This window comes from Mercenaria mercenaria, chromosome 10 (assembly GCF_021730395.1).
Source record: "Mercenaria mercenaria strain notata chromosome 10, MADL_Memer_1, whole genome shotgun sequence".
Classification (NCBI taxonomy): domain Eukaryota; kingdom Metazoa; phylum Mollusca; class Bivalvia; order Venerida; family Veneridae; genus Mercenaria; species Mercenaria mercenaria.
In genome coordinates, this window is record NC_069370.1 from 66,285,737 (window position 1) to 66,311,133 (window position 25,397).

The window sequence follows — 25,397 nt, forward strand, 5'->3', positions numbered from 1 at the left end:
CAAATGAAAATGAGTTTCCATACGGATATAACATAGTAGCATCATATTTAATCATGTACCATTGTATTTCAGTAAATCGCTGCGAGTTTGTAAACATATAATATACCATCATATCTGTTAATGCACCATTATATTTCAGTACATCACTTCAAAACTTAAAGCCACTAAGATTTATATTCTCCCTTATACAAATGTACATGCCAAATGTTGTCAAATACGTATGACAATAGCTTTAATAATCATTGCACTTAAATATAATATAACAATAATTATTCTGAAAATATAATTTGGTAAGGTTAGGGATGCATTTGTAATTCAAGGACAATTGATCTAACAGAAACCAATGCACAAACTATCATCTGCAGAGCCACCTAATATCTGCTCTCTGCATCTATTGCCAATATTTCATTGCCCTCTACATAACTGTCAGAGGAGTGAAAAAAACATACTGGAGAAATCAATACACATTGAGTAATAGTTGTTTGCAGCCTAGCAGGTTTCCATTCCAAGTAATTTAACACTTAAGTGCAGTAATGCTATATACACAGCCTTGTCCCTCAAACATTATAAGCTGTTTTACATGTTTGTTACATTCAATATGTGAGATTAATGAGTGAGATAAAGTGTTCCCAGAAACATTGTGTCAAAATCCTCTTAGACTGCATGCTAACTGCTCGATGGTTTTCACTACAATCGTACAACAGCAACACATTTTACAAACAGGTAAATATATACAAAAAAGAAAATGGCTGATAAATGGCAAGACTCCGATATAATACACGCATATATATACAAGCATACGTATAGGAATTCTTTATGCCCTTCTAGTGCCAAAACCTTCTAACCAAATTTAGATGTTCACCATTAATAAAAGATCAAATTCTGTTAAATCTATATGTAAAATCTAATTTTTATCTGTTAAAAATAGTTACCATATATGTGTAGCAATCCACTTGTTTAAATTTGTCAGACATTATAGTATGTACCCAGATTCACTATGCAGTATAAATGGATTTTACTTTATGGTCAGAATAGATAGACAACATTAAAACTTCATATTCTGCACTCCACCAACCCAGGTCTTTTAAACTGTTATGGAAGGGGCTGGTACAGTCAGATTGGGATTTTTTTTTAACATGTAAACAGCATAAAAAAAGGCACAAAATGGAATTTCAAAAGAAGGCTTAAAAGCAGTCTGGCATATATCATAACACTGAAAAACTTTCAAAGCCTTGAAGACAAAGCAACTTTCAAAGTAAATAGCCTTGAAGAAAGAGCAACATCAACATTTCTATGACAAATTAAGCCTTTGTTTGCCTGTTGGCATGTGCCAGCAAAAATAATTAAGTTACAGCTTATAGAAAAGAAAACTTGGTTCATAATTTCTATGAATATTCTAGACAGTATAATAGTCTAGACCTGGGGTACCGTAATAAACAATGTATTGATTAGGTTATACAACAGTCAGTTCCAGCAAGACTCTATATAATCAATAGCAGATCTTGCATGGAATTCATCAACTGTGTTAAAGGTCAAATCTTAGCTACATTTTAAATCATAGCAGGGGCAGATAAACATCAATTCATAACTTTAACATGTACGAAACATTGGGGAATGATACTAATTTCACTTGGGTAATGATTGCATTTTACTCAGACTATATCAGTGTACAATAATGGCAACATGTGAATAAATTTATTACAACAGAAACGTTTCTATCTTTCTAGCATCATAAACACAAATCCACTATTTTGGCTATTTCAAGGGCCGTAACTCTGTAATTAGTGCTAAAATCTATAGAAGAATGCCTAACGTGCAATGTCACAGCATGAAAAAGACTCATGCAAGGTTTCACGAATTTACATCATATGCTTTTTGAGCTAGATACGTCATTAGGTAAAAATGTGCATTTTTTACTATTTAAGGAGCTATAACTCTGGAAATAGGGGGCAAAGCCAGACTAAGATAGGAGGTGTGCAAGTTCATATCAAATAAAGAATCACGCAAGGTTTCATCAATGTGTATCAAATACTTTTTCACCTAGAGGTATCACAAACTTTTTTCTGACAGATGGATGAACAGATGGAATGATGGACAAAAAGCGCAATCCTATAGTTCCTGAAACTGGTTTTCAACCAGCAGGGTATTAATAACAATAATGTAATGGCATATCACAGTAGTGTTACAGCTAATCACAGCAGTGTAATAGCAGATCACAGCAAATAAAGTTGCAAATCATGTGCAGAATTTTCGCAATCTGGCAAGTGTGTAATATTCCAACCGTTTACAAATTGCCTGGATAAAAACATGAAATAATTACCCCTTGTTTTTTCCATTCAATTTCTGGATCAGGAATTCCTCTTGCCTTACAGTACAGTGTTGCTGATCTTCCAACAATAGCTGTTGTCTGAAGTATTGGTCCTACAATTGTTGGTGCAGCTGTAACAAAAGACAAGATTCATGTTTTCATCATACACTCAATGCCAATACACGGTCTAATTGCATATTTAACTCCTAATGTATGCTATGAAGATGCATTAAACCTCTGGAATATAGTTTAACTAGTTCATCAATAAAGCCTGTTGATAACATCTAATGTCGTTATCATGACCTTTGAGCTTCACATGTGAGCTTGACCTCTACTTAGTTATCTGTGTGGTACACTCGGCATGAGTTTTACAATACTTACTGGCACTTATTTTATTTAATTCTTCTAGTGGTTAAGAAGATAATTATGCAGCAGATTTTTTATCTTTGACCTCTAATAGTGACCTTGACTTCTGACCTTGTGACCTGAATAGTGCTTGTCATCTAGATCAGGTTAACAAATAATATTATTTTATGAAATTCATTCTAGTGGTTTAGAAAATAAATGAATAGACACAAATTTATGCTATTTGATTCTTGACCTTGGATAAAGTGACCAAGTACATGTGTTCTGTAACTGTCCTTGATTTATTTCTACAAAAATCTTCCAAGCAGTTTAGAAAATATGAAGCAGACACAAAGTTAAGCTGTTTGACCTCGAAGTGTGGCCTTGACTTTGGACCTAGTGACCGGTGTTAGTGCTATGCACATCATCCTGATTATGTTAATAATTTCCTTCATCTTATAGAATTCCCTATAGTAAGTTGTTTTCTTATTATCATATTTATATAAATAAAAGACTTCCTCGGTAGCCTAGTGGTATAGCGCCCACTTAAGAGTGCGAGAGATCATGGGTTCAATCCCTCACAGCGCCATACCAGAAACGTTAAACTCGTACTAGTAGCTCCTCGCTTGGTGCTCAGCATTAAAAGGATAATGTGACTGGGTGGGATATCATGTCACGTCTATGGCGTGATATTCTGGTGAGGCAGAACTATAAAATTGGGCATTGTGCTCACTGCTACACGAAGACAATGTCATTTATATGACTGAAAAATAAATTGTTGAAAAAGACATCAAACCCGAACACACACATATAAACAGAATGTTTCACAACTTACTTACCAGGGTAAGGTTAACCAATAGTCATTTCAATATCTTGTATGTATATTTCTTCCAGTTAATGACACAATATATCACAGGATAGAAAGATAACGTAACAACTACATAATCTAAAATGACATTATTAATTATTCCACTCGTGGTTATGTCCACCGTATTTATCAATGAAGATAATAGTTAAGGGTAGATTTCTCGGAAGCACAGAGCACTAAAAACACAGCCTTAGAGCCACGCATTTGCATAGTAGGCCCACAACAAAAAGAAGCTGTAACGGAAAAATATCACAGAACAGACGGGTTGCTTCAAAAATCCAATTTTAAGCAAAATATAGATAGAGAAGGAAGGGGTAAGGGGTAGAATGGGGAGGGGGAGGAGGTTGAAGGGGAAAGTAGAACAAGGATGAATATACAAAGGGAATACTATGTTCCTTAATCACAGTTACACTACAACGTAAGCTACAATAGCGCAGACACTCAAGTACCAAAGATAAACACACACAGTCACACCCAACTAACATAGGTAAACAGACAAGTAAGATACAACAACACTGTAGGGCACCACCCAAGACACACAAGCACACACATATAAGCAGGAAAAAAAACTCATGTAACGCCTTAGGATTCCGGCATCCAAAATAAAGAGAGACATGAAAACTTACTCATAGTAAAAGGGGAGAGGATGCCAAAACAAGGGAGCGTAACTGCAAGGGGAAAGGATTGGGGCAATGGCGGGAGTGAGGAGGAAAAAAAAACGCCAACAACAAACAAGACATCATATGCAAAACAAAATACAAGACAGACAGAAAACAAGTTGAAAATAGGGGCTTCGCCTTGGAACAGTCAGTTACCTATATAAAGGAAGCGGAGGGTTAACCGCAATATTTAGATTACATATTTTGCAAACTACTCTGGCATGCATACAAATATAATTTTTTATTTCTATACATGGAACCATGGAACTGACACTGACAAACAATACAAGCAACATCCAATCAAAATTAGGCAGAAACAGCATGTCTCTTCCTTTGTCCAGAAAGCTGCTCTGTCATTGGTCAATTTGAAGTTTAAGTTCAGAATCCATTAATCAGATTCTGGAGAAACATGACTGGTCATAATATCCAGAAAATGATCTTTGCCACTGGACTCCAAGACTGAAGATCAGTCTCAAAATGCAATCCTGCAGCTGGTAAATTTTTCGGGTCTGAAAATCCTAAAAATGACTACATGTAGTCCTAAAACTAACTATCTGTAATACTCACTATAAACGTCAAATTTAATATTCCGAACCTCAGTCTGGGCCCCTTCTTTCTGAACTGCAGTGTAGGTGTAAGTCCCAGCATCAGACATTTTAGTGTTCTTAATTCTTAAAGATGTTGGCGATTTCACATATTCATCTGTAAATGCAAAAAGAAAAGGATTCATACTGTAACATACACTTAACAAAACTTTCAACATCCCTCACCAAAAATATCTTGACAACATCCTTCAAATTACATATTGTACATTTTTAGAGAAATATGTTCTTAAAATTCCATAATATATCATTTTTTAATTTTTACACTCTCGACTCAATTTTAACAAGAATGATGCCAACATTATATGGCACATGCCCCCTGAAAATGTTTGACAGAATATATAATAAAGTTCATAAAGGGCTAACTCTATAGAAGTAACCAAAAATGAAACTCAGGATTCACTTCATGTTGATAATGGAGCTATAACATTTCTTGTTTTCAGTTTAGGTTAATTTTGTTGATTCACTGCTTGCATAAACACCTAAGAGCAGATCAAAGATATTGCCATCATGAAATAGTTAACCTTTACCCATGCTGGACACGACTGATTCTGCCTGTAAACCAATGCAGTCTGATCAAGATCTGCACTGTTCACTATTCATTCAGTTATCTTTTTGGTAAACACCACTTTTACAGTTAATGGTACAGTCCAAACTGAAAGATGGACAAGTTCATTACAGAAATTCAGCAAGGTAAGGGTTAAGAACTATGGCTTTCACAGTATTTTGATAGACTTACTGTCACTATTGTTGCCAAGGGGAGGATCCCTGTCCCAAAACACAATAACCCCACTAGGCTGGGCTGTACATTCAATTTGTGACTCTTGTCCAAGTATACCCCACTGTTCCAATTCACAATTTGTCAAGGTCAGTAATGCTGAAATTGAAACAACATGAAGTCATTATAAAACAAAGTGTGATATGAAATAAGTAGACTTCATGGACAGATAAACAATTTTGGGTTAAGGGGGCAGGAATTCTGTGCTCACTTGATATATTCGGTAAACTAAACATGTTAATTTTTTTTATTCATGTTTACCCACTGTAGTATTAAGAATACTTTAATTTGTTTGAAAGCACTAAATCACAAATGAGATATTAACTCAATGGTTTTGGACATGAAGATTTTTAACGTGTTTCCTTCCAGTTGCCATGGCAACCAGAGTTCTGTATGGAATTCAAATCTTTGAATAATATAAAAGAAGACCATCCAAGGCACATTCCTGTGAAGTTTCATCAAAATTGGCCTGGTGGTTTAGGAGGAGATGTTGTTTAAAGACGGACGCCTGACGATGAGCAATCAGGTGCTCAGATGAGCTAAAAATACGAAGAGGTGTCCTCACCTATGTACAAGGCTTCAAGTGTTTTTATAACATAATGGTACAAGTACAGAGTTAGGTTTCTACTTTCTGTTAGCCTATGTTATATACATGTCATACGCATTTTTGAATCTAGGGCAATAATTTGAACAATTACAGTACACAGTACACCTCTCATATCACACACTAAATATCAAGGCTCTAGCTATTACTGATTCAGAAGAAGCGTTTTCAAAGTTTCTTATATATAAGCCTATAATAAGAACATGTCACACACAGGGGCATGGCCATTTTTGACCTTACGGCACTAATCTGGACAATTATGGTAGCGTCAACCCTTATATCACATGCCAAATACCAAAGTTCTAGAGAAAAGGATTTTTAAAGTCTGATAGCTAAAAACCTATTTTTAACAATTTTAACAACTTTGAAAGAGGCTTTACCGGAGATCATTTGTGTAAAGTTTCATCAAAATCCATTCAGTTGTTTTGGAGGAGATGTTGTTTAAAGAAATTGTTGATAAAAAGTGACCACATCCTCTTGCGGCCATGTTTTACAAATCAGAAAAAGCATATACAGAAAAGTGACCACGCCCCTTACAGTCATGTTTTCTTGACGAATTGGAGTAATTTTAACAATCTTGGAAGAGGGTCACACAAGGACCATTTGTGTAAAATTCTTTTAAAATTGGGCCATCAGTTTCACACAAGAAGATTTTTTAAATTTCCACTATATACATATATAGGAAAGTGACCATGCCCTCTGGCGGCCATGTTTTTTTTAACAAATCAAAATAATTTGTAGAATCTTGGTAGAGGGTCACACAAGGACCATTTGTGTAAAACTATTTTAAAATCCGACTAACAGTTACACACAAGAAGATATCTTAAATTTCAACTACATACATACAGGGAAAAGTGACCACGCCCACTGGGGGCCATATCTTTCGACAAATCTGGTATACTTTGAATATTCTTGGCAGAGGGTGACATAAGGACCATTTGTGTATAATTATTTCAAAATTGTGCCATTGGTTTAGAAGGAGAAGTGGTTTGAAGATTTTTCTTTTTTTTTAACTTGTGCAACCAAGTGGAACCGATTGACAACTGTGGTAGAGGACTGTCCAAGGAACATCAAGGCCAAGTTTAATCAAAATGTGGTTTTGGAGTAAATGTCCTTTGAAAACAATTGCTGACAATGAACAGATGACTTGACAGATGGAAGACGGACATAGTGTGATCACAATAGCTCACAATGAGCATTTTGTGCTCAGGTGAGCTAAAAATAAAAATTCTGAAAGACAAGACCTCTTTGTAAAACAAATGTGTCCCCCCCCACCCCCACATCTCCCATGATCACCTGTTGTAGGCAAAAGGGAGTGTAACTTTCTGTCTGAGGTATGCCTTTGACCTTATGACTGCCAATACAAACCGATTCATCTTCTGACCAGAGAAAAGCATAAAATGAGGTACGACAGTCAGAAGCCAAAGCCTTCTCCTTCTACACCCTGAACCATTTTTAGCCACAAGGACACTATGAACATAACCTTTAACTATGACCTTATGCTATGAAAGGCCCAAGAATCTTCTATTAGTTTCCTTGTGGGACAAACTGACAATTAAAATAAATCTTTTTGTTCTGTACTGTTGATCAGGGCTCAAATTTATCTTTTTTGACCACTTGCAAATTTTAGCAAGTAGCTTTTTTTCTTACTTGCTAAATCTGAAAATCTACTTGCAAATTTAGACTTTCAATTAAAAATGTTACAATATCCTTAAAAATCGAGCTAGAACATTAATACTGTTTGCAGGGATTTCCTTGGTGCACAATTTTGTACATTTTAGCACACTGATTTTCAAAATGACCGTGAAAATAATTCTGAACGTGTCAACTTAACTACCACTAGTGACCAGCCAAAATTACGGAGACGTGAATTTGAGCCCTGTTGATTATGTAAAATGTATCTGTTTTGTTCTTTGTTCATGTTGTAAATATGTAAAATGTATTATATTGTTATGTTGAGACCAATATGGAAGATTGCTTCAACAAGAATTCTGCCTCGTTAAATAAAATCTTTATTATTATTATTATTATTATTATTATTATTATTATCATTCTTATTATTATATTGATATAAGAAACCACTTTTAGTCTGAATATCACTATGACATTGTCCTTCTACTTGCTGACCCCCAAAACAATTGGAAGTCATTTACCACATGAATCAATTTCTGAAGTTTGACTTACGCTTAGGCTTGAGGTCACTAACCTTAACCTTTCACTTACTGCCCTGAAAACATAGGGGTCATCTGCAGACAACAGTCAATAATTCATAAAATTTGACCACTGTAACTACAAGCAGTCTCTCAGTACTGATTATCAACCATTTTCAATCTCAATGTCATTGCAACCTATATCTTTAACCTAATAACACCAAAACAATAGGAGTCATCTACTTTCTATATGCAGTCATCCTATGAATTTTGATTCTTGTTGGCAAAATCATTCATTAGTAATTGACTAGAAACTGAAGTGTCAATAGACGGACCAATAACGAGCAAAAACCGTTTAGAACATCTTGGAAGGTGTTCTTCTTGGAAGGTGTTCTTCTTGGAAGGTGTTCTTCTTGGAAGGTGTGTGTAAGAAATGGAGTTGATACCTACCTATATGCTTTATACGAATCTCATTCTCGAATACAACAGTTCCATCAACGACCGCTTGACATTTGTAAGTTCCTGCCGTTTCATCTGAACACGTGCCAAGTGAAAGCATAACACCTGTTGCCCCAAGATCCTTTATATATGGCACTTTGCTGAGGAAGAAACAGTTACAAATAAAAGAAATAAGACTTTTTAAAGAATCAGAGTTACAGCTGGACTGTGGTGTGCATGTTTTTTGTACAAAAGCAAAACAGTATTGGCATACTTGCAGTCTGTGTTTCTAAGCCACTACCAGAATTTTCTGTCTAATCAAAAGGAAGTAGCCAAAGTTAAGAAAATTTGCATTAATTTCTATTAGAAACAACGAAATGATCTCAGAAGTTCACACATGTAATGTTACAACTTTAACTTATTTTTCAGTCAGGGGTGTAACTGTTTCAAGTTACCGCAGTTTATAACCCATTTGAGTTACTGCTTATTCTTTCATAACTTGTTTCAGTTATCATTATATATTACAAAGCCCTCCTGTGCCAATTCCTTATTTTGAATGAGACTAATGCAATTATTTCCTGAATCCTTGAGCCTTTATCTTTCCAGCTATGCAGTAAATTTTTTTACGCAAGGCTGATAAAGTCTTACGCAAAAGATTTAAAGCAGTAAAACTCTTAACATCCCATTATCATCAATTTATGCTTAATAGGTCATGATCAGACTCAAAGAGAATTTGATTAACCACAGTTTGCTACTAATGTCACTTTAATGGTCACATTGTGAAAACAGCAAAAAGACTTTTTTTGAATAACTTATCCCGAGTTAACTATATTTTATAACTAATACAGGTTATAAAATGCTTGAAAAAGTAACTGAAATAGGTTACATAACTTAAAACAGTTACACCCCTGACTGTTTTTAGGTACACTGATATTTGTTTTTCAGACCCTAACCTTAAATGCTAAACAAGAGCTCGTAGAACAGGAAATGCCACCCTTGATGCATTCAGTAACTGCACAAGGAACAGAAATTATTTGGTCACTGTGCACTGGACATTTGATAGTATACTGACCTCAAATCAATAATTTTGGGTCATTTACCAGTCATAAGTAACCTCTGTATCAAATGTGATTTTAAACCAAAGCATTCCCTAGTTATTTGGCAAAAACAGTACTACTGTTCTGTGCCAATGTGACCCTGACCTTTGACCTACTGATCTCAAAATCAATAGCGGTCATCTGCTGGTCATGATCAACCTCCCTATAAAATTTTATGATCCTAAGCCCAAGCATTCTCAAGTTACCATCCAGAAATGGTTTAACTGTTCCAAGTCACTGTGACCATGATCTTTGATCTACTGACCTCAAAATCATTAGTGGTCATCTGCTTGTCATGACCAACCTTCCTATCAAGTTTCGTGATCCTAGGCCTAAGCGTTCTCAAGTTACCTTCCGAAAATGGTTTAACTGTTCCAGATCACTGCGACCTTGACCTTAGACCTACTGACCTCAATCAATAGGGGTCATCTGCTGGTCATGACCAACCTCCATGACCAACCTCCCTATCAACTTTCATGATCCTAGGCCCAAACAGGAATCATCAAGATGAACATTTTTACCAAGAATGTGTCATAAATGTGGCCTCTAGTGTTAACAATTGACCTGGTGACCTAGTTTTTTGACCCCATATGACCCAGTTTCGATCTTGGCCTAAACAACATCAAGATAAACATTCTGTGCAAGTGTATCAAATCAAAGCATAAATGAATGGCTGAAAGGGCTAAAATAGAAAATTTTGCTCCATTCAGGGACAGTAACTTTAGAACCCTTGAAATCTAGCCAGTTCTTAAAAGGAACCGGGATCTTATTGTAACTTAAGTTGTGTGTAAGTGTAATTAAAATCGAATGTAAAATGTCATTTCCATTGTGTTCACAAGGTAAAAATTAACAAATTCTGGTTCACATAGGGGTCAATCAGGGGTTGTAACTCTGAAACCTATGATTCGATCTGACTGATTCATCATGGACCCTAAGATCTATTGTTGTTTAAGATATTTTGAAAGTCTGTATCAAATCAAACTATAAACAAGAGCTCGTAGAACACGAAATGCCCCCCTTGATGCATTCAGTAATTGCACAAGGAACAGAAATTATTTGGTCACTGTACACAAAAGTTCTACTGTTCTGGTTCAATGTGACCTTGACCGTTGACCTATTGACCTCAAAATCAATAGGGGTCATCTGCTAGCCATGGTTAACCTCCCTATCAACTTTCACAATCCTAGGCCCAATCATTCTCAAGTAATCGTCTAGAAACGGTTTAACTGTTCTGGGTCACTGTGACCTTGACCTCTGGTCTAAACAAGGAGCTGCATTCAATAAACGCTTGATGCCCCCGGTGGCATCCTTGTCGATACAAAGCAACCTAAGTCCAAAACGAGGTCAAGGTCAAACTGAGGTCAAGTGATGTTTGAAGATGAGGAATGGTCACAGGTTACATCTGTATTAGTATCAATCCATTCTTGTAAGCGGTATTGATGCTAGACGAAACGGACCCATTTGGTTAACCAAGTGTTGGCCCATATAAAGCAACCTAAGTCCAAAATGAGGTCAAGGTCAAGGTCAAACTGAGGTCAGGTGATGTCTGAAGATGAGGAATGGTCACAGTTTACATCTGCATTAGTATCAAGTCATTCTAGTAAGGGGTATTGATGCTAGACGAAACGGTCCCATTTGGTTAACCTCGTACCGACGGACGGACAGGACGATCACTATATGCCTCTGCATCAGTAGATGCTGGGGGCATAGAAACAATAGGGGTCATCTGCTGGTCATGACCAACCTCCCTATCAATTTTCATGATCCTAGGCCCGAGCATTCTTGAGTTATCGTCTGGAAACCGTTTAACTGTGCAGGGTCACTGTGACCTTGATATTTGACCTACTGACCTCAAAATCAATAGGGATCATCTGCTGCTCATGACTAACCTCCCTATCAACTTTCATTATCCAAGGCCAAAGCATTCTTGAGTTATCATCCGGAAACCATTTAACCTTTCCTGGTCACTATGACCTTGACCTTTAACCTACTGATCTCAAAATCAATAGGAGTCATCTGCTAGTCATGACTAACCTCCCTATCAACTTTCCTGATCCTAGGCCTAAGCATTCTTGAGTTACCATCCGGAAACCGTTTAACTGTTCCGGGTCACTGTGACCTTTAACCTACTTATCTCAAAATCAAAAGGGGTCATCTGCTGGCAATGATCAACCTCCCTATCAACATTCATGATCCTAGGCCAAAGTGTTCTTGAGTTATCATCCGGAAACGGATTGGTCTACATACCCACCGACCGACCTACTGACATCTGCAAACGCCTCCTTCTTCGAAGTGGGGCATTATGAAGTCTCTATATGACTGCAATAGCCAAAATAGCAAATTTTGGCCCTTTAAGGGACCCATGATGGAATCAGGCCAGTTTTCAAAAGGAAGAGATATTGATGCTAATACAAGTTGCAAGCAAGTTTGATTAAAATCGATTGCAAAATGTTGTGTCTATCGTATTTGCGGCTAGACGACGTATGACGGGCGATCACAAAACTCACCTTGTTACTATGTGACAGGTGAGCTAAAAACTTCATTCCAATGGAAGATTTAGCAAGGATGACTGAACTGGCAGCATGAGCACAAGAAAGTACTTAACTTCTTCATCACCGAGGGACAAAATTTAGTGTGTAAGCTCTTTCACTGTTCATGAGACAGTGTGTTATATTTTTTTAGTAAAAAATTTACAGGTCTGGCTTTCAAGACCACACAATTCATTTCATATTTAAACATTTTCAGTTTATGTTAACATGACGTCAATGAGGACCATTCTATGGCTTCCCAAACATGGTCTTAAGATACAGGTATGAGAGTAATTATGGTGTTAAAATACTTACCTAAGGCTTGTACTTAAAACTGGATTATCATTTTTGTCAATCCATTGTAACTTCGCATTCTGATGCTCCTCATTTGCTGTTAGTGAACAGATCACATTTATTAAGTTTCCTGTCAGACATTTCAGCGGATTCTCTTGTACATTGAATTCTATGCCTGTAAATACAAAATGTAAAACTCAAAGTCATGCCCTACCAGTTTTAGGGGTGGGATTTTACCCTATACAAGAGTATAAACATACTTTAACATGAGGGCCAGTATCGATCATCTCACCTAGTTCTTACCAAAGATATCCTAGAATCCAATCTGACATGATTGGCCTTTGTTAAAAAAACTATCCAGGGTTGGCATTTAACCCTTATCATGCTAAACACGACTGATTCTGCCTTTGCGACCAGTGTAAATCATGATCAGCCCACATCAGTGCAGTCTGATCATGGTCTGCACTGTTCGCCATTCAGTCAGTATTTTTTGGTAAGCACCTCTTTTAACAGTTAATGGTACTGTCCAGACTGAAAGATGGACAAGTTCATTATAGAAATTTAGCCGGCTAATGGTTAAGTAGGAAATCATCAATAACTCGTGTTTCCCAGGACGGTGGGAAATACAGGAAAATGTGATTCAAACCAATATTTTGTCTTTTAGATAAGTTACACCCCTAGATTTCTTTTTATAAACCCTTTATACCAATCCATTTGTCCTAGTAACAGCAAAACATACTACTGTGAAATCATTAATATTTGTGGGGGACTAATTTTCATGTATTTCGTGGTTGAGTCAATCCACAAAATTAAATCACAACCAACAAGTAAAACTACCATTCATTTTATGTTCAAAACTTCACGAATCACGACCCCACGAAACCAAAACCACGAAATTTTATGCCCACGAAATTAAATGATTTTACAGTATTTAGTAAAAATAATACACAATGCCTCAGGAACTGGCTGAACAGTTTTTTTTTGGGGTCATATGGCGACATTCCAGCTTTGATGGTGGAGGAAGACCCCAGGAGCCCCTACGTGCATTACTTCATCATGGGCAGGCACCTGGGTAGAACCACCGACCTTCCGTAAGCCAGCTGGATCGCCACCACACTTTTATCCGATCTATTTTGTATCAAAAATTTGTTTATTTATAACATATGTGCCTCATTTCCTTCTTCCATAACGCTTTTAAAGTATTTACCAGTGTCACCCCAATCATTTGAAAATGTCTCTAATTCATTTAAATAATTAGTCTGGACCATTTTTATGCTACTATATTGGCGGTTTTGTTTAAATGTTGAAATTGTAACAATAATTCTAATATGACTAACAATGCTTTAATCATCACAACGATATTATGTTGACGTAACGTCAATGTGATATTTAGCGCCATGTACGCATCAAGAAAAAGCACTTTCAAATGTCAGCTCACCATGAGAACTGCTCAGGTGAGCTAAAAATTGGGCCAGCAGTTTCACACAAGAAGATTTTTAAAGTTTCCACTATATACATACAGGAAAAAGTGAACATGCCCTCTGGTGGCCATGTTTTTTTTTACGAATCAGAAAAAACATATATGGAAAAGTGACCACGCCCCTATCAGTCATGTTTTTTTTTGACAAATCGGTATAATTTGAACAATCTTGGTAGAGGGTCACACAAAGACCATTTGTGTAACATTATTCTAAAATCGGGCCAGCAGTTTTACACAAGAAGATTTTTAAAGTTTCGAATATATATAAATATAGGGAAAAGGGACCACGCTCTCTGGTGGCAATGTTTTTTGACGAATCAAAATAATTTGAATAATCCTGGTACAGGGTCAAACAAAGACCATTTGTGTAAAATTCTTTCAAAATCAGACCAGCAGTTTCACACAAGAAGATTTTTAAAGTTTCCACTAAATACATAATAGGAAAAAGTAATCACACCCCCTGGCGGCCATGTTTTTTGACGAATCGGTAAAATTTTACCAGTATTGGTAGAAGGTGACACAAGGACTATTTGTGTGAAATTATTTCATAATCGGACCATCGATTTAGGAGGAGATATGTTGTTTGAAGTTTTTTTCTATTTTTAGCTTTGGCAGCCCCTATGTGCAACCAAGTGGAGCCGTTTGAATAACTCTGGCAGAGGACCACCCAAGGAACATCATGGCCAAGTTTCATCAAAATCCATTCTATGGTTTTGGAGGAGATGTTGTCTAAACACAATTGTTGACGACGAACGAACAGACGGATGCACAACAGACGACAGACACAGCATGATCACAATAGATCACCATGAGCACTTTGTGCTCAGTTGAGCTAAAAACTTTTTTAAACAAGTCACTATTTTTCACCAACATTTCAGCTACATATGGTCTTCTTCAGGGGGATAACTTCGGTGTTACTGCGGCATTTTTGCATTTAATATCATGGTGAGTAAGTTTCATGGAGACTGCTCCAGAATAAGATCTCCAATGAGTTAAAAGTAAACTGGTGATGGATAATAGGTCTTGAGTCTTGCACAACCTGAACTTGCCCAGATGAGCTAAAAACAAGGTTATGTTCTAAGAACAACAGATCTAGTTCTGCAGTATATTCCTGTGTTACTACTCAGTACTGACATGCAACAGTAGGGTAGGTCACTCTACAGGTCAAGGCTACAATACTGCACATTTATCAAAAGGTGCATAAAATTTAATCTAACAACAGGAATCTGGTTGCTTCCAATGAGTATACAGACAATGAATACATCATTATGCCTCCTGAATTACAGTGACTGGAAGCTAGTCATAATTACTGCACCAGCTATAAATAACTGACACAAAGTGTCAGGAAATACAAAATTTCCACCCTTCTCCAAAATTAACAAGTTTTTATGCAATAAAACTCAAAATAGAAACTTGGAACAGACTTTTTCAGATTGTTCTGTGGAAGTACAATGCACTGTTGTATAAACTGGGCATCACAGTAAAACAATATACCCTTATGATTGTCAGGGGAACAAACAACAGTATAAGAGCAATAAGGCAGTTATCAACAGTATACGGTAATTCTTGTTGACCTCCCAAAGTGATGAACACCAAATCACTAATATTATATTCTCTGTACCTGTTGCATCTGGCTAAAAGTGATCAAAAATCAAAATATAACAAATAATTTGGGCAGTACCATTAACTGTTATAAGTGGTGTTTACCAAAAAGATACTGACTGAATAGAGAACAGTGCAGATTATGATCAGACTACATGGATGTGCAGGCTGACCAAGATCTACACTGGTCGCAAAAGCAGAATCAATTGTGTCCAGGGTAAATTGAGAAGGGTTAATTTCTATTTCATGTTTATCACACAAGTTAATATATGTTTATCATGTTTATCACACAAGTTAATAATAATGTTTATCAATGTTAACAACTGAATGGTTTATGTGAAAGGGAATATCAACATTTCTTTGTCAAATGTTCAAAAACCTTTGTATATACAGCCAAACCTGTTCTAACAACCATTTTTAACCAAATTTTTAACTTATGAATAAATATTTTTTTGCATAGGTCTTTATAATAGATACAAGTTTCAACTGTGAAGAGTAAATTTCGTATCTTAAACTTATCTATAACATTAGATTTTTTTCCATATTTTTTTCTCTTATCGCCTCAATGACTTTGTCTCAAAAAACCATCCATGAATGAATATGAATACAACATAAATACCATACATTTAATACAGATACACATATACCTATATATTTGAGCCACAACATGAGAAAACCAACATAGTGCATTTGCGACCAGCATGGATCCAGACCAGCCTGTGCATCCATGCAGTCTGGTCAGAATCCATGCTGTTTGCTTATGGTTTCTCTAATTGCAATAGGCTTTGAAAGCAAACTGCATGGATCCTGACCAGACTGAGCGGAAAAGCAGGCTGGTCTAGATCCATGCTGGTCACAAACGCACTATGTTGGTTTTCTCATGGCGCAGCTCATTTCAATAGAAAGTTGTTTAATATTAGTTTTCAAGGACAACTAACAACCTTTTTTTAGATCATTAAAATTTAATGTCATATAGCTCTCACCCTAAATGTTTCCTTTTCCCAAAAAGCACATTATTTTTCTTTATTTTAATTTTCTGGGAGCAGCTAGATTTATGTTGTTAGGGAATGTCACCACACTAATTTAGGTTCAAATCCTTACTCCATCCTAAGGCACTGGCTTACAGATAACAGGACAATAAAAAAATAGGTATCAGGAAATTAAAGCTATATTTTCTTAAGATAGCTGTCACAGGGTGAGAAAAATGTGCAGTCAGTCTGGGACTGGAACCCGGGATCTCTCGCTTACAGGGCGAGTGGTCTACCGACTGAGCTAACCGGCTGCCTGACACATCTTTCCCCTAACATGACCAAGTTCGTACCCTGACAATCACCCCACAAATTGCAAATTCATCCTCGAATTCCGGAGGTACATAATATTGCAAGCGTCGTAAGACTGACCAAGCAAGCATGCCACGGTCCCATGTTGGGCGCCAAATGTCACAGGGTGAGAAAAATGTGCAGTCAGTCAGGGGCTCGAACCCGGGACCTCTCGCTTACAGGGCGAGTGCTCTACCGACTGAGCTAACCGGCTGCCTGGCACATCTTCTCTCCTAACGTGACCAAGTCCGTACCGTGACATAGCTATAAAACTTAATTACTGACAGACTATAATTATGTTATGGAAAGACATGAGAATTAGTTGTTTTTACCAAATGTAACAATGAAAATCGAAAAGTTTTTGTAACACTTTACTCAAGATAAACTACCTTAATTATAAATATCTACATTTTAAATGCTTTAACAGGTAATCCTCCCTGGCGGTATTGGTAAAGACAGTAGAAAAGCTTTCCTGGTTTCGATTCCTGACGTGGGCATCTTTTTCTTCTTGGTTTGGCATTTTTAAGATAGTTTAGAAACAAAAACTTATATTTTAATGTTCATAATATGTCCAAACTTCAATTCTAAAGAAAGATAATATTTAGCCAAAATCTGATGGTCAGTGCCTTTAAAATAATATACACATGTACATGACTGACAACTTAGACAAACAATGCCCAACTATATTAAAGCCCACACCCACGGTTAGAAACGAGAAATATCTCTACCACAATTAAATTTCAAAAATTTTCTTGAAAATGGCCATATAATATCACTCCAAAATTTTCAAATTGAATCCCTTTAGAAATTTCTCCCTATGCTAATTAGGGAAAACAAAAGTTGTTAATTTTTTTATGGCTTATCTTGAAAGGAATAGAACAAATGTCTTTGGAACAATATAATATTCTCTCCTTTGTGTTATTTGCTTCTACTTAATGCTGCATCAAAGAAACAGATATATCCGAAATAATCAATTTTGTTTTCAAATACAAGTTGCTATGCACTCTAAACATGTAGAAAATCAATGATGGTGGAGACACTATATTCACAAGGACTTCTGACTAATATCCCGTCCTAGTATAGAGCTAATTATTGCACATCAGTGAAAAGGCCAAAGCCATGACAAATTACCCCACATATTTATCAATAATTGGAAGTCATTAACTAATTAACTGCAACAAAATGTCACTTGGATGGCTACAGTAGTCCTGACTGTGCATTATAAAGCTAGGAAATCATGTGACTAAAAATAACCTCTAAACCAGAATAAATTTAATCTCTAAACCTGAATAATTCATGAGTGTACCATATTTATATGGTACATTAAATTTTACTTATGTTAAGGTTATTTTCTTGAAGCTGTAACTTAACATCATCACAGTGCAAAACTTTTGAAACTGTGTAACTATATACATAAAATTTTGCATTGGGTCAACAATACATAATATTTCATTCAAAGCAGAAATCAAAATGTCTACCACAGATTCCCCAATGTCTGTAAGAGTTGAAGTTGCCTACTATATCAATATATATCATTTATTCCCTGAAAAAGCTTGGATGTTATCATTCACCAAGGGACTACAAACAGCCTATATTATGTGCTGGAAGCAGTTTTGTTCCACATATAGCTCTAACAGATCATTGATTATTGTTGAGACAATTCAGGTTTTTCGTTGCTGCAATCAATTGTTGCATATAGCCTTGATCTTCCTGGCAGTGTAAAATTGCTGATCATTATTTTCATGATGATTATTGCAAGATTGTTCAATTTACTTTTGTTTGTTTTACTGCATTTCTGGAAGTGAATTATAACAGCAAGTAGTTAACCTTTGGATTGCAAAAGCATAATCATTTCTCTCTACTCCCAGCTACACCCACACAAACAATAGGGATTTTGTTTATTTCATGGTTGTATGTCTCAAGTAAATCTGATAACCTTGTGTTGTGTCAGGAAGGCATGAAAAAAAGGCCTTCACTGCATTTATGAGTCTAAACTTTGATAAGTATTGTCACTTCTCAGTCAAGCCCCACCCACCCAGATGAAATGATCACCACGGTTGACAATGGTCACAACGTTTTTTTATGGTTGAATATTTGGCTCCTAAGGTTTTCCTTACTTATAGAACAGTTTTCCTGCATTTATAGACAGATTCAAAGGAAAACTTTCATAGTCTGACTATAAAATGTTGTCATCTTAACTATTTTATGACAAATAAATGACTGACTTGCAAAAATATAGACTACAATAATTATTGTCATGGTCATGTATTTTCACAACCCTTTTAAATTCATATTTATACAGTTTTTGATAGTCAATAATCACCACGGTCGACCATGTTTAAGAACCTCATGTTTCAATACTTTCAGTATTTCAGTACCCTCAATAAAGTAAACAAAACGTAAATTATTGCCCAATGGAAATACCAGCAAACCTGAGTACTCATTATTTCTCAGTGCCATTGTGTTTTTTAAGCACATCAGTGTTTCAGTACCCTAGTGTTTCAGTACTCTAATGTTTCAGTACCCTTATGTTTCAGTACCCAAGTAGTGTTTCAGTACCCCAGTGCTTCAGCAACCTAGTGTCTCAGTATGTTTCAGTACCTTAGTGTTTCAGTATCCTAATGTTTCAGTACCCTTGTGTTTCAGAACTCTAATGTTTTAGTACCCTAGTGTTTCAGTACTCTAATGTTTCAGTACCCCAGTGCTTCAGCAACCTAGTGTCTCAGTATGTTTCAGTACCCTAGTGTTTCAGTATCCTAATGTTTCAGTACCCTTGTGTTTCAGAACTCTAATGTTTTAGTACCCTAGTGTTTCAGTACTCTAATGTTTCAGTACCCCAGTGCTTCAGCAACCTAGTGTCTCAGTATGTTTCAGTACCCTAGTGTTTCAGTATCCTAATGTTTCAGTACCCTTGTGTTTCAGAACTCTAATGTTTTAGTACCCTAGTGTTTCAGTACTCTAATGTTTTAGTACCCTAGTGTTTCAGTACTCTAATGTTTCAGTACCCTAGTGTTTCAGTACTCTAATGTTTCTGTACCAAAGTGTTTCAGTACTCTAATGTTTCAGTACCCTAGTGTTTCAGTATCCTAGTGTTTCTGTACCAAAGTGTTTCAGTATCCTAATGTTTCAGTACACTAATGTTTCAGTACACTAATGTTTCAGTACCCTTGTGTTTCAGTACCCTAGTGTTTCTGTACCAAAGTGTTTCAATACTCTAATGTTTCAGTACCCCAGTATTTCAGTACTCTAGTCTTCAGTACCCTAGTGTTTCAGTATCCTAATGTTTCAGTACCCTAGTGTTTCAGTATCCTAATGTTTCAGTACCCTAGTGTTTCAGTATCCTAATGTTTCAGTACCCTTGTGTTTCAGTACCCTAGTGTTTCTGTACCAAAGTGTTTCAATACTCTAATGTTTCAGTACCCCAGTATTTCAGTACTTTAATGTTTCAGTACCCTAGTGTTTCAGTACCCTCATGTTTCAGTACCCCAGTGTTTCAGTACCCTAATGTTTCAGTACCCTCATGTTCATTTCAGTACTCTTAATTTTCATACAAACCATACTGTAAGATATATTTAGAACCAATTTAGAATACAAAAAAATTCCACATTCACTTAAGCTATTTAATATCAATTTATCAGCCTTCCAGGAAATTACATATCCAACAAAAAGGTGTAGATGTTTTCCCAGCATGCACAAGGTTTTGTTAACATTAAACCTGTATGCATGTTCCGATATTTTAAAAATGTTTACAAAACATGGCATACTGGCATTTCAAATGTTTACGGAAATTACAGTATCATGCATTTTTATATCAAAACAAAAGTCACACCAGAAACAGCACTTTGTTGGGTGCACACAAACTTATATAAAAGTTCAGCAGAATTTACATCAAAATTTTGATAGCATCTAAAATAATGCATTACAAAATGCAGAATAGACATCATCAAATATCAATAATTTTAAAGTCTACAAAAAAAGTACAAAATACAGTATAAATCAGTTAACAATACTTCTTTTTTAAATTTATTTTAGCTTGACTATGATGAAAGATTGAATATAAATATCTGTCTGATAAAGGGCACTTTATAAGGTTTAGTTGTCACCCCAATGGGCTCAAACCCATAAGACCAATGCTACCCCACCCCCATACAACACCTTTAAAAAGTAAGATTCCTTGACAAAAAGATGGCTATTTCATTTCAAATTAACCTGAGCAAAAGCCGTGCTATTACATGAGTGAGTTTTGAAACCAGTCTAAAAACACAAGCATCTGATTGGCTGTCTCTGTGCATATATGTTTAAAATTGACCAATAGCACGGTTGCATTCGGAGATACATCATATTGCAGCCTCTCCGCGGAGATTTAACTTTCCAGGAAGACAGACACAACTCTGAACTACTATCAAATATTTAAAAATTATACAGATCTCTAAAGATTCCATTTTATGACAGGACTGCATTTTATGATTATGTTTCACCAGAAACTTTCAACTTCACAACACAAGTAAAGCCTACAAGGATGAATCTTTCATAAAACCATGAAATGTAGAACCCTCAGTGGTATTAATCAAGAATTCATTTATGATTCTGAAGGCAATTAAGTGAAAATATTATTGATCATGAAAGAACAGACTGGAATCCAATGCTGGAGTTGTACACCAGCAGATGGTATGGAGAAATCTAAAGGTGTTTACTGCAATAAAATGCACTAAATGATCCTATAAACTATAATCTGCCATCAACATTAAAGAAAATTTAATACCTTGAATTTTCATCTTACTTGTATCATATCATGTTACCAGCAAATTGCTGCATTTTGAAATGAAAAGATATCTTCAGTGGTTCCATGTTTTCAATCATACATGTGTTAACTTCTGTTTGTTCGTTCTTTACTATTTATATATGCATTTACTTTTGTTTGTTCACCACTATAGTTTGATTTTGACATTAATTTTGAGGGTTCCATTTATAGACTCATCTGCCGATTAAGGAAATCAGCATGATTTACCTTGCCTTATTTAGGTAAGAACCACTATCATACTGAATAACACTACCTAAATAACGGACCATCCCATTATTAAAAGTACAAAAACATTGCTGACCTCGAAATCGGACTATATTTTGGGATATGCTACTGATACCATTTAACATAAGCTTGTACCATGTTGTTGATTCTCACAAAGTTCCAAACATAAATCAAAGGTGGAGGACAAACTGTCTTCTGTCAAATTATCATGTAAAACATTGATATGTCCAAAAATCAAACTTATGAGCTGTTGGATAACAAGTCTTTCATAAGCAGACAATTACCTGCCTATAAACAGGGCTGTTGAATTTAATGCTCAATGCCTGACATAACATGAGAGCTGTTGAATGACAAGTTTTTTTTATAAACAAATAAACATATTCCATTGGCAGCAGGCAATTCTAATCATAAAACAGAGCTGTTGGATGACAAGTGTTTCATAAGCAACTGGCAATTCTAGCTATAAAACAGAGCTGTTGGATAACAAGCGTGCCATAGGCAGCTGGCAATTCTAGCCACAAACCAAAGCTGTTGGATGACAAGTGTGCCATAGGCAGCTGGCAATTCTAGCCATAAAACAGCTAGAGCTGTTGGATGACAAGTGTGCCATAAGCAGCTGGCAATTCTAGCCATAAAACAGAGCTGTTGGATGACAGGTGTGCTATAGGCAGCTGGCAATTCTAGCCATAAAACAGAGCTGTTGGATGACAGGTGTTCCATAGGCAGCTGGCAATTCTAGCCATAGGACAGAGCTGTTGGATGACAGGTGTGCCATAGGCAGCTGGCAATTCTAGCCATAAGGCAGAGCTGTTGGATGACAAGTGTGCCATAGGCAGCTGGCAATTCTAGCCATAAGACAGAGCTGTTGGATGACAAGTGCTCCACAGGCAGTTGGCAATTCTAGCCATAAGACAGAGCTGTTGGATGACAAGTGCTCCACAGGCAGCTGGCAATTCTAGCCATAAAACAGAGCTGTTGGATGACAAGTGCCCCATAGGCAGCAGCTGGCAATTCTAGCCATAAAACAGAGCTGTTGGATGACAAGTGCTCCATAGGCAGCTGGCAATTCTAGCCATAAAACAGAGCTGTTGGATGACAAGTGCTCCATAGGCAGCTGGCAATTCTAGCCATAAGACAGAGCTGTTGGATGACAAGTGTGCCATAGGCAGCTGGCAATTCTACCCATAAGACAGAGCTATTGGATGACAGGTGCTCCATAGGCAGCTGGCAATTCTAGCCATAAAACAGAGCTGTTGGATGACAAGTGTTCCATAGGCAGCTGGCAATTCTATACATAGAACAGAGCTTTCGGATGACAAGTGTTCCAGAAGCAGTTGGCAATTCTAGACATAAAATTTTACAATAGTGGTATCAGTATGCTAAATGAGATGGAACATAAAACCTAACAACAAATTCACAAATAGGAAAAACTCATCCTGTTAGTTATGTTGACTCATAATGGTTTTAGAAGATTTTGTTCATTTTATCAAAAAAAACTTACTTCACAATATACCATTTATATGTGTCATATCAGCATTATGGTTATAGTACTCAGAGATAACGATTACTGTGAAATCATTAATATTCGTGGGGAACTAATTTTCATGGATTTCATGGTTATGTCAATCCACGAAATTTAATCCCAATGAACAAGTAAAATTTCCATTCATTTTATTTTCGAAAGCTGAAATCTATAAATTAAGGTAGTTCTGCACGTTTGGATCAGAATTTTTTCTACAATGTAGAATTCGATTAAACTCTATAAAAACTTCAGAATATACCTAGAAAGTTCAGCAAATAAAAAAGTTAGGGTCGTGTGCTTGCTTTTTTGCTAGACTGATTTGAAAAATGTGGACCTCACGCAATATTTTATAATGGGAGTCTATGGGAAAATCATAACTTTCATAACATTTTCGCGAATAGACATTTTTCTACAATGTAGATCAGGGGTGTAAAATTCCACTCGCTCGCTCGCATTAGCGAGTTAAAGTCTGGATAGGACGAGTGGATCTCGCTGTATACTCGACCGATCGGGCTAGTGGTTTTTACGTCGTTGCTTTAATGAAATTCAGAAATTACATCTTGAAAAACGTCAACAAACTTTGAGATAGTTCAGTTGCTACTTTGATTGACTGGAATTTACCTGCGAATCGTAAAGATATCAAACGTTATGCCGGTAATTTTCCATTCCGAGAGCACATGCGACCTATCGTAATATCAAATTTACATCTCCGTTACTTTGTTTTGTTTATCGACAAGTACACAAAAAACCCGCGTAGTGCATTCATTTTTTAACATTATCGCTTCAGTTTTTCAACACCGCTTGAGAAGTAATACAATTTGAATTCTATTAAGATTTCAATAAAATATCGACGGAAATGTAAGCAAATTTGTATGAAAACGGTCGAATTTTCATATAATCTTTTGTTAAATTTCAAACAGTGCGATCTTAATTACTGATTTCTTTCTAAGAGAAAATAAATGATACATACAATGGGCATAAAATTCAGACTTTTGACCAGAAAGAACAAAAAACAGAATTAAAAAATCTTAAATAATGAAAAAGCAACAGTAATTTAAATACATTGAGTAAAACGATTTGTTTGGTAAAAAGGTTTCTGTTAGTGCGGCTGAATAGGGTACGTGACCTCGTGGACGTAAATAGAAATGTGGTTTTAAAATAAAACAAAATGATGTTGTTGCGGTTTTAAATAAGTTTTAAATGAATCTTTGTACATGTATTGTTTTTAATAAAATATTCTTCCCAAACGATAATGTAAATTCCTTGAGGGCAAATAGGTCACATGGTGCGAAAACTTTAATATGACATAATGCCATGACAATCTCGCGCAACAATACCGCTTTGATCTCCACTTCAGATGTCATAATACCGACACACTTCTTTTAGCTCTTTGAGGGTATGTTAATTGATGGAGAAAACAGGCCAATTACTTAGTTTATCAACAGAATAATTACCGATGATCTTCAACATTTTTTTTTTCGCTATCAAGACGGGTAGGTGGATGATGATTATGGTGTCCATATTTTTAAGACACTTTTCAAAATAATTATTTTTCGGGAAATAAGTCTTGAGAAAATGAAAATAACTGATGTTTAATACTTTCCTGACACTTTGGGAAACTACGGTAGGGGTAAGACTGTGATTATTTTTACTATCGATGCAGTTATTATATGGAGAGCAACTTGATGGTGGAGGTGACAAAATTAGTGAAAGAAAAATGTCTGGTGTGAAAAGGAAATTTAAGAGTAACAAAAATGAATAATCAAAAAGGAAACGT

The 25,397-nt window shown here is 36.1% G+C and overlaps 1 protein-coding gene across 2 annotated transcripts in view; it reads right to left on the reverse strand.

Annotated features, from left to right (window-relative positions):
* The window catches only part of LOC123561380 (fasciclin-2-like), a 121,130-nt gene that overhangs the window by 77,397 nt on the left and 18,336 nt on the right, over window positions 1–25,397 (reverse strand). For both annotated transcript variants that reach the window (XM_045353714.2, XM_053553246.1), the window contains exons 2-6: window positions 12,693–12,846; window positions 8,765–8,913; window positions 5,522–5,659; window positions 4,748–4,882; window positions 2,321–2,439 (exon numbers count right to left, since the gene is read on the reverse strand). In XM_045353714.2, coding sequence (XP_045209649.1) covers window positions 2,321–2,439; window positions 4,748–4,882; window positions 5,522–5,659; window positions 8,765–8,913; window positions 12,693–12,846 — 695 coding nt within the window. The remainder of the gene's footprint in view (window positions 1–2,320; window positions 2,440–4,747; window positions 4,883–5,521; window positions 5,660–8,764; window positions 8,914–12,692; window positions 12,847–25,397) is intronic.